At 39.5% G+C, this 10,429-nt stretch overlaps 1 protein-coding gene across 1 annotated transcript in view; it reads right to left on the bottom strand.

Annotated features, from left to right (window-relative positions):
- Window positions 1-979: 979 nt before the first annotated feature.
- The window catches only part of TTK (TTK protein kinase), a 78,843-nt gene continuing 69,393 nt past the window's right edge, over window positions 980-10,429 (bottom strand). The window contains exons 19-22 of the mRNA XM_060236424.1: window positions 7,547-7,723; window positions 4,250-4,340; window positions 2,528-2,619; window positions 980-1,569 (exon numbers count right to left, since the gene is read on the bottom strand). Of these exons, the coding sequence (XP_060092407.1) occupies window positions 1,486-1,569; window positions 2,528-2,619; window positions 4,250-4,340; window positions 7,547-7,723 (444 nt within the window). The 3' untranslated portion in view covers window positions 980-1,485. The remainder of the gene's footprint in view (window positions 1,570-2,527; window positions 2,620-4,249; window positions 4,341-7,546; window positions 7,724-10,429) is intronic.

The following is a 10,429-nucleotide window of genomic DNA, read 5'->3' as shown; positions in this document are numbered from 1 at the left end:
GCTGGGCCCTCTGTACATTGTACTGGTTCTTCTGGTCTTGCAAAAATGACCCTCCCCTTGCTTAGATTGTGATTGAGCTGGCATTGCCATATTGGCACTCATTCTACTGCACATGCAAAAAGTGATTCCTGTGATGAGTAGGTAGGCCTGAGCCAGTGGTGTGTGGCAGAGTCCAGGGCTGGGAGACTTGGGGGTCTTCCTCAGCAGCCTCAGCTCCTCTTCTTACTGTCCACTTGGAAAGCTTCCCATGATCAACCCAACCTGAAGCAGCCAGTCACAGGTTGGCGCAGCACTCCACCACCCAGCCAGTTGGTCATCCCCTGCCCAGTAGCTCACCTCCTTCCCTGCTTTCGGAACACAGAGGGCCACACCCTTTCCTGGGAGGAGGGGAAGACAGGAGAGTCAGGGGTGGTAAGGTCAGGGTCCTGGCTTCAGTGTTTGAATGGTGGGACCCAGACCCTGTGGGCCCTATCGTGGCTTCAGGCCTGACTATGCCTCTCTGTTGAGAGGGAGGCAACATTTTGAAACTTGTTCACCTGAAAAAGTTCTGCTATGTCCCAAACGAGGGATGTAACAGAAGTTTCCTGGGTGAATATCCTATCTCTCAGCTGGGTAGAAGCATTCTGACAAGGGAGAGAAGATTTCGGGTTCCTGGGCCAAAGCGCATACCCATCATGGGAAGCATGCTGTCCACCTCAGCTCTAATCACTACATTCCAATGGCTCTTGGTTCAGCTGATTCTACTGCCAATTTGCTTACTTTTAAAATTTGATTTTGTTGTACTTTATTATGCTACTTTTAGTTTTTTTGAAGTAAGGCTTGGAGTCTATTAAAGTAAAGTCCATGTGGTCCAGCATTATTTGCAACAGCCATCCTGATACCTCTGAAGTTCATAAGAGCGTAAACATAACTTATCAACTTTAGTATGGTGAAGAGTAAGTCCATCAAACTTTTATGTCTTATAAGACAAGATTTTGAATTTTTTACACTGTAATTTTTTTTATTTACAAGGTTACTTTTTTATCAGTATATTATAAATCAAAACCTGAAAATATCCAGGGTGGCATAAAACAGCAGTGCATCAATTTACTTGCTTTTATTTACATACACGTGTACATCAGTGTCCTCTGCAAGCAGTATTTGGCAGGGAGGGCAAATTAAATTATCAGGATCAACAAATGACAAATTGTAGAGGTTCATAGTTGGGAACGGAACAGTTACAATTATTGTTTTCACTATTTAAAGAGTGGGAGCAAGAAACTCTGTGTGTTTTGTGTTAAAACCCATTATATATTTACTATGCAAATATTGCATCAGTGTTCCATAACAAAGTTGATAGGCAAATAATGGATAAACAATAAGCATTTTTGCGGCACCACTGATCGTACAAGAATAAGAAACAAAAACTATTGTTTTAAACAGAACCAGTCAATGCCTAGCATACAGCATATTTTCATCACTATATTTAAAGCTACAATTTACATATCACTTTGCGCTCCACGATTTACCAGAGTTTGCAAAAGCAGATACATCTAAACCTTCTCCATTGCTGCACTGTTCATATAAAGTCTGAAATTTAAGAAAGTAAAACAAATCATCAGATGCTAGTGCCTCCTTTCAAATCACTTTTCAAAACTCATGTTGCTTTTGGCTCTTCATATTCAACTAAAGCTGAAGTACACTTGCACATATTTTATTATTGCTGCTTTCTCCATTTGTTATCCTTACTTGTCCATGCTATTCACAATCTGCCCCAATCTGAAATTCAGGTAAACTCACTGGGATAGGGGTTTTCTTTGCTTTTGCAAATCAGCAATATACCACAGATAGTAAAATTTCTGATTTTGTTGAAATCATGGAAATTCTTTCAATTGTTCCATAACTTGTTTACACAAAATCAAAAAGCCTATTGTGGTAAAACATTATTATATTATACTATTATTCACTGTAACATCTTATAAGATAGGCCCCATGACTTTATTTATTTGATTTTTGAAGACAAGACATGGCCTGATATACCTATTCTGTGCCTAAAACAGGGATGAACAGGTTGCAAATATTGGGCCCCTGAGTATTTCATTTTTAGGATTGCCATCTGATTTGATTTGTTGCAACATGTTTCTTAGAAGACTGGATAATTCAAGTCTCTTCCATATTTCTGGATATATACAATTGCATGCATTCAGGATTAGATCAACTCCCAGCACTTATACTGAGTAGTACCAGAAAATGCAGGAAGTAACAGATCATGAAACATTCTACTGATAATGTAGGAAATGGAAGATCTAAATCCTCTTCAAGTCTCATTACTTCATCAGCAATCTCTTCCCTGATCCTTTATTTCTAGCATTTTCTCCTCTACTGCTCAGTTCTTCCAAACCCATTCCTCACTAGTAATTTTTTACATCCTAATTATACATCCCTCTGGTGTCCGAAATGGAACTTTGTCATTTATATACTTACTCTAAGTAATAAATGCAAGTTACCAATATAAAGTTACTTATACCAGTGGCACTAACTTACTTACCCTAGCAGCTCTAGTAATGGAGTTAGGAGAGTTCAGGCCAATAAGATGACCAAGAATACGCTTCATTTCCTCTGTTGTTCCTTTTGTGTCCCCTAAAGGTTTAAGAGTAACAGAACAATCGTTTTACACATTTATTTCCTACATATTCTTAAACTGAAATCTTGAGACCTACAATATTGCCACCAGTGGCTTTTTGTGTATTGTTTTTTAGAGGCTGAACATGATTGTTAAGGCTGAACGTTCTATTCCTGAATGCAGGACCTACAAAAAGAAAATATTTGAGACCAGAGTTCCCTGTAGACTGTGCTAGGGTACACTAGAACACAGCTTCCCAGACATTAGTGCAGGGATTTTCACCCAAGTTCATCACATCCGAGAAGTAGGTGGCCCTGCCATCCCACTCAGCAATTAGCCTGGATCAGTTGGTCAATTGTTTTTGGGGAAGGTCTAAGCAGGGATGTGGGCCATATAAAAAGAGGACCTCTCTCTGTCCATCTCTCTCTTCCTTTCTGTCTTTCTTTCTCTCCCCCCCTCCATCAACTTTGATCTATATCAATTCTGTCTTTCTGCCTTCTCCCTCCCCACAATGGCTTTAAACTGGAACCTGGTGAGATCTGCAGGGGATCACTGTTGCCAGAAAGGGAGATCAGGAGGGCCCAGCTGAGTCGCGTGTTTATTTTCCATCCCCACCATGGGCTTTTAAGTCTCTCTTTCTGTCTCTCTCCCTCTCTTTCTTCCTTTCTCTCTTCCTGTCTCTTCCTTTTTCTTTCTGTCTGTCTTTCTTTTTCTCCCCTCCCCTTCACAGGCTTTTAAGACTCTCTCCCTTTTTGTCTTTCTCTCTCTTTCTGTCCCACTTTTCCTTTCTGTCTATCTTTCTCTTTGTCTTTCTTAGCCTATCATGGTCAGTAATGCCAGTGGTCTGCAAAGATGTTTAGGATGGAGAACTTGTTAACTTGTCATCCTCCAACCAATCCTTTTCTTCCCTATATCTGTATTCTCTATCCTTGCATTTGTATTGCTTTGGCAAAAGTGGGTTTGAGAACACACATTTGCTAAGGTAATCCAAGTTCCACCTTTAACACTATGGCTTTTCAGGTGGCTTTCATCGTTACCACCTCTTAATTCACTAGTGTTAGATAAATAAGTGAGAGACTTGTAGCACCTTAAAGGCTAATAATATTTTTTTGTGAACTAGAGCCCGCTTCTTCCTCACTTTCAATTCCTGTCCCCCCCCCAAAAAAAACCAAAAAAAAATGTAGGCCTGCTCACGACTTTAAAACTAGTAGCTCTTTCGACTCATGAGGTAGAATTGCTGCTCACAAGACAACACAGCTTAGAGAGAACATTGTTGGGGACCACAGTGGCAACATGTAGAATCACAAAATAGAATAATAGGATCACAGAGTTGGAAGGGGCCATGCAGGCCATCAACCCCCTCTGCTCAATGCAGGATCAGCCTTGAGCATCCCTGACAAGTGTTCATCCAGCTGCTGCTTAAAGACTGCCAGTGAGGAACATGGAGGTCTCACCCAGGACAAAGAACAAACAGAGGGCTCATCCAGAAGGTACACAGAAGACCTCAGTTCCCACATAGCTTCATACAGGAAGAGGCTATTATTCATATTTTAAAAATTCATAATCAGCCCACACACTTTTATCCACAACATTCTAGTGAGGGTAAACAATCTGCAATATTAATTTCATAGTAACTATTTAAATTACCTGTTTGTGAATTGGCTTGAATATGCACATAAGGATGAATCAACAATTCAGAGACTGATATTCTTTGTTTAGGATTCCTTACTAAACAGCACTGGGTGAAAGTTAGACAAGAATTAGAATGTTTGGCTTCCAAAGACATTGTCATTTTCTTAATATAACTACAAAACTTCTTGTTTTAAGGAGAAGATGTATACCTATGAACTATCTATGCAATCCATTTATCTAGTTTCATTTCCCAAAAATGGTCTAATAATTGTATACCAAAATCCTTCCCCAGAGCAGTCACAAATAAACCAGGCTGATGTTCAACTAGAAGTGTTTTTATTGAAATATAATAAAGGGTAAAAGCATACATACACAGAGCACACTGTAAACACACAAACAAGAGCTAACTAAGAAATAAAAAGTAGCAGCAGGGAATAGTGTTTCTAAGATAGGCTATATTTATCAATCTCAAGTTCAGGTCCACAGAAGAGAGAAGCAACCAGTGCTTGGTGTGTGGTTGACGTGAAGAATATACACACACAATGGATATGAATGCTTGTATTTATAGGGAAAATGTTGTCTGAAAAACTATGATAGGTTCTCCCTAAAACAGCTTTGATGCATTTACTGAAGTTGTCCCAAAGACTTGGACAACACCAAATGGTTCTCCTGGAGGGAGAGCAAAGAATCATGCAGAGCTTGTTGGCTTTCCCAGGACTGTTAATATTGATTGGTGGTCCTCAGAAGTACAGGATGGGGAGATACTTCTTGGTATTATGTATATGCTAACAAGGGTTATTAAAGGGGAAGCAGGTTTGGAGATGAAGGAGGTTTATGTAAAGTAAGGTGCTATTTTTTTCCCATTGTTATGAAGTCCCAATGCATTGTTATAAAGTATGTATTACATTTGGGATGGGAGATTAATGTTTTTGCAAATAGTTTCCCAGGCTGGTTTCACATTAGGGTCACCTTAAGACCAAACAGTATCTTGTATGATATGATATTTAGAATCACTATTTTATGAAGGGCATATGGACTTTTCTCTCTAGATGCCAAGTACTCATCTGCAGGGAAAGTCTGACTGCTAACAGTTCATTTCTACAGAAACGCTCACAGTGCAGATTTAAAGTGCAATCAATTCTCTAACATGTATGACAGGATTAAGCCGTTATTAGATTCATCATAATGCACACACAGTTCCTTAAAATTGGTCCTATTGAACCATATATTGGGCATTAATAATGGTAGATACGCTAAACAGGTAAGCCAAAGTACCTGTCATTATCAGAATATCTGAGAATATTAAATAATGGATATTCCAACCAACCTGCTTCTTCTGCATCACCTCTATAATATCTACTAGGAATGGGCATGAACTAGGGAAAAGGGTGGTTCATTTTGTGGTTTGTTTTATTTCATGTACCAAACCAACCACCAAAACCCACGAATCCCTGAACAAGTCATGGTTCGTGGTTCATTATGGTTGGGGGAGGAAGGGGAGGCATTTAAATGCCACCCCTCCCTTCTCCAGCTTAAGAGCTCCCTACTGTATCCTGGGGGCCCATAAAATACAACGGAGAGATCAGGCTGCAGCTGCAGTGCCAGAGAAGGGATTTAAAGTTTAAACCCCTTCTCTAGGGTCATGTCAAACCTGTGACCAATCTCTCCATCATATCCTATAGGCCCATAGGATATAATGGAGAGATCGCTCCCTGATATTTCTTTCCTTCCTCTCCTTGTGGGCTAAGCTCAAACTCTGGATAGTTTGACTGCCTGGTTTTAACCAGGCAGAACAGCAGAGCCTATAGAACAGCCAATCCTGCAGGGAGAGGTCTCCTCCTAAGGATCGGCTGCTTTGCCTGCTCTGCTGCACTGCCTGTCAACCAGGCAGTCAACAGTCTGTAGAAAAGACCTCTCCCCACAGGATTAGCTGGGACTTTGAGGGAAAGCAGTTTAAACTGCCTTCCTTGGCTTCCTCAGGCACCCTGCAGCTGCTTGCTGCCTGGGGGAAGACAAGTTGGCAGGAACTGTCCCTGGGAGGTTCAGGAAGTTTGGGGACATTTTGTGGGAGGCATTGTTTGGTTCATGCCCATCCCTAGTATCTACAATTGTCAGTGATACCAAGACAATGATAGACACACAGAAATCTCCCTAGGGAGGGAGTTCCAATCTTGGCACCATAACTGAAAAGACCCTTTCTTGGGTTGCCATCAATCATGTCAGGGGAAACTGGTCTCCAGGGATGACTGGAGTGAGTAGGTAACTTCATTTTGGGAAAAGGCAGTCTTTATGTTGATTCTGGGCCATAAAGGGTGTTATAGGTCAATACCAGCACCATAGATTGAGCCCAGGAGCAAATGGGAGCCAGTGTAGCTGGAACAAGACTAGAGTGATAAGGTTCCCACAAACCACTCAACACTCTATGTGTACTAACTTCTAGACAGTCTTCAAGGGCAGGCCCAAATATAGTGCATAGAAGTAATCTAATTTAGATATTACCAAGGCATACACCACAGTGGCCCAATCTTTTGTGTCCAGAAAGAGCTGCAGCTGGCTCATCAGGAAAATCTGCTGAAAGGGCACTCCAGCCACTGCTGCCAACTGTTTATTCAAAGGGAGGCCTGGGTCCAGGAGCATCCTCAAGTTATCAACCTGCTCCTTTAGGGGGACTGTAACCGCATTCAGGACAGGTTCCTTGATCAGACTTTCTCCCCACCAGTAACCTCAATTGTTGGGATTAAGTTTCAGCTTGTTAGCCCTCATCAATTCCAAAATTGCCTCCATTACTACATTACTTTACAGCATGTTTAACATAAAAGTGATGACAAAGCAAATAAAGTTGCTCAGTTTATTGAATCATTATATTAAAAACTAGTATATATTTTTATTAACTAAGACCCAGCTCTAACATGTCAAGGAGAAAGGCTGTACTTGAGGTGGGGGAAGAAAGGAAGTCAGCACTGACCAGGGATCCTCAATAGATAGCTCATAAGCTACTACAATGTAGATTGTGCATCTCCTAGAAGACCCAGCATTTATTTCCTAGGACATTTCTCTGTGACGCGTAGCTAATAAAGTTCAATCCTGTGCTCTTCCTAGGCCATGTGCCTTCGGTAGAACAGAACAAAACATAACATGCTGTGCAGGGCAGGAGGAAATCACTCAGGATATTGTTGATTACCCAGAAGCTGCTCTCATTAAAGAAAAGATTGGAGACCCTGGCATAGATTTCTTTTGTCATAAATGATTAAAGTCAGAAATTAAGTCACATTTATGATTGCATGACAAATATGCTGCACTCATACTTATTACCTTTAAGACATCCAGGAGATCTTTTTCCGCAATATCAGGAAATGCTATTTCATAAGTAGGGTCAATTATCGCATGAAGTTTTGTGATATGATTTGTTATGTGTTGAAATGGAGTTCTCCCATATGTCATACAATATAAAATGCATCCCAATGACCAGACATCATTTTTGGGACTGATCTAAAAACAAAAGGTTCCTCAGACAATTAGTACCATCATGCATTGTTACAGAATATAACCTACCTGATGTAACAAAATATCACATAAGCAATAAAAAGAGCATGTAAAACTTGGTCAATGGCACACCTTTTGTGAAGACATGTACTGCCTAAGAAGACAATCTGCTCACAGCAAAGTCAAAGAAACATATACAACCATAAAAAAAAATTAGAAATAAAAATAATGATCACATCAAATGATTTTTCAAGACATTACAATGACTAGAAGATGTGGACTAGAAATTCATAAAGACAAGACTAGTTCACAAAACTTGTTTAAGAAATTAATGCAATGATGAAATACCAAGTATGAGAGAATGTTTGGTTTCTGGTTCAGGCTATAGTTGAGTTATGATGCTTGCAGGCTGTGTTCTGTCACCAGGGCAGTTATTTGTTTTATCTGTGTGGTTTTTTCTTTATACATTTATTTTATGGGGTTTTGGGGGGGAAAGGTAGTTTGGAAGAGTAACGAATAATTGGAGTGCAAAAGAGTAAAAGATGTGGTGTGAAAGATAACAAACTAGCAGAGTGATAAGGAGAGAATGTTCTCTCATAGCTCAGTATCAACTGTGAACCAACCCACTAGATTATTTGTGTTTAACCCTAATCTCAATAACTCAGCCTTTACAGTGATTTCTCCCAGCATCACAAAGATCTGGTTGGCTTCAACCCAAGTACTCTCTATGAACATGTGCAGAGTATGTACACTTAATGCACAATGTAGTCAGAGACTCCAGTGACATGGATCTCAGGTGTCAAAATGAGGCTCCTCAGGATATTAAAGCAAGTACTTTAGGCGCAAGCATTTAAAAGCAGAGATTGTTTGAGGATTCCAAGAATGACTGTAATAAACCTGGTTTCTTCCTGTTTGCAGTCTTAATGGCCTTTATCTTAGAAACTGGAAAGGGAAACTGTCTCAACTGCCCATGCCCCCTGAGAGATCTTACTGGCACTTTCAAGTTGACTGGACTTATGGACACTTAATGCTGGGGCTCTTTGCATTTAGCATCTTCCTGCACTTGCATGTAGAATGGAGAATTTCCCATTTAGAAGATCCTGTCACAAGTAGACTTTAGTATTCTATTTGCCTACCCTGAGAATGTACCTTTTACTATGCATGGTGTTCTTGAACTGATGGCTGGATGAATTATCCCACCTTGTACCCCTCATTCCATAGAGGTCTACTCTTTAAGGACTGTGTTTGTTAGCTTCTGCCATAGTCCTGAATCATAGTCCACCTTTTGACTGGGATATAAAGCCTCACAGAACTCCATTCCAACTCATATCTGATGAAAGAAACTTTGACTCTCTCAAGCAAATACTCCTAAAATCTTGTCATTCTCTAAGTGCTACTGGACTAAAATCTAGCTGTTAGACTGGACTTGGGGGGGGGGGGTCTCCTATTGAAATACAAATAGCATTAGTTTACTTAGTGAATTGAAGGAAGAGGCTTGCTGCTACAACAGGCTTTATTTCCTCTTCCCCTGGACTCAGTTCTTACTAGTAGTGGAACAAGTACCCAATGGTAGAAGATTTGGATAAGCAGCATTTTTTTTTTAACTTTTCAACAACTTTATTGAAAATATACAAAATACAACTATAGACAATTTGACAGTAAATCAATAGATTAACATAAATATGCTCCCTTTGTAGAGTAAATATCACCAAAGAAAAGAAAAAGGATTATAATGATCTTATTTGAATACGTACAAAATACCCAAGATAACCAAGATAGTACAGTTAATTATAAACATGTTTTGAGGTATAATTTAGTTAGTACTTCCGTTTCTTCGATCTCTTTACAATAAGTGTAAAGCCGAAATAATATCAGGAATCTCGCTTTGTTCTTGAAGATATTCCAAGATAGGAAACCACAATGCCACAAATAAATTTGAATCTGGATCCCCGTAACTTTTAGACAGGTCCGTTAGTTTAGCCATAGTGTATAAATTCCAAAGTTTAGAGTGCCATACATTTAAGGTAGGAGCTGCATCAGACTTCCACTTATGTGCAATACCTAACTTAACTGCAAATAATAATAATGCAATTTGCTTGTTAATAATGGAAGACACAGTATTAAACGTTCTAAGATTTAATAAAAGCATTTCTGGAGTTGCTGCTATTGTCCATCTGGTAATCAGCTTAATTTTTTTGAATCACTAGGGACCAAAACCCCCAAATTTTTGGGCAAAGTAACCAACAATGCGTATAAGACCCTTTTTGATTACACTTTTTCCAACACAAGGGCCTGAATTTAGTTGACATTTTAGATAACTGTTGCGGAGTGTTGTACCAATAAGCCATGATCTTAAATGTTTGAAGTTTAAATGAGGTTATGTTATTTGTAAAATCATATGCGTGCCACACAGTTTCCCAATGCTCTTCCGTTATTTGGGTTGAGCAGTCCTTTTGCCAATGCTTTTGATATGATGGGGGTTTTGTAAATGTTATGTTACCTAAAAGTCTATATAGTTTTGAGATGACCCCTTTTTTGTTTGTTACTTTTCAAAAGTTTGTATTAGTTTCAGTAAAGTTTAGAAAATAAAGATCGGGGGAAAAGGGGGATGAAAGCACAATACATTCTGGTCTTGTTTTATATAAAATACTTTCCAAAACCAAAAAGACAATTCTATATCCAATCTCTTATCCACAAAAGCACAGATGCTTT

Source organism: Heteronotia binoei, chromosome 1 (assembly GCF_032191835.1).
Source record: "Heteronotia binoei isolate CCM8104 ecotype False Entrance Well chromosome 1, APGP_CSIRO_Hbin_v1, whole genome shotgun sequence".
Lineage (NCBI taxonomy): Eukaryota > Metazoa > Chordata > Lepidosauria > Squamata > Gekkonidae > Heteronotia > Heteronotia binoei.
This window is presented reverse-complemented; position numbering and strand designations above follow the sequence as displayed.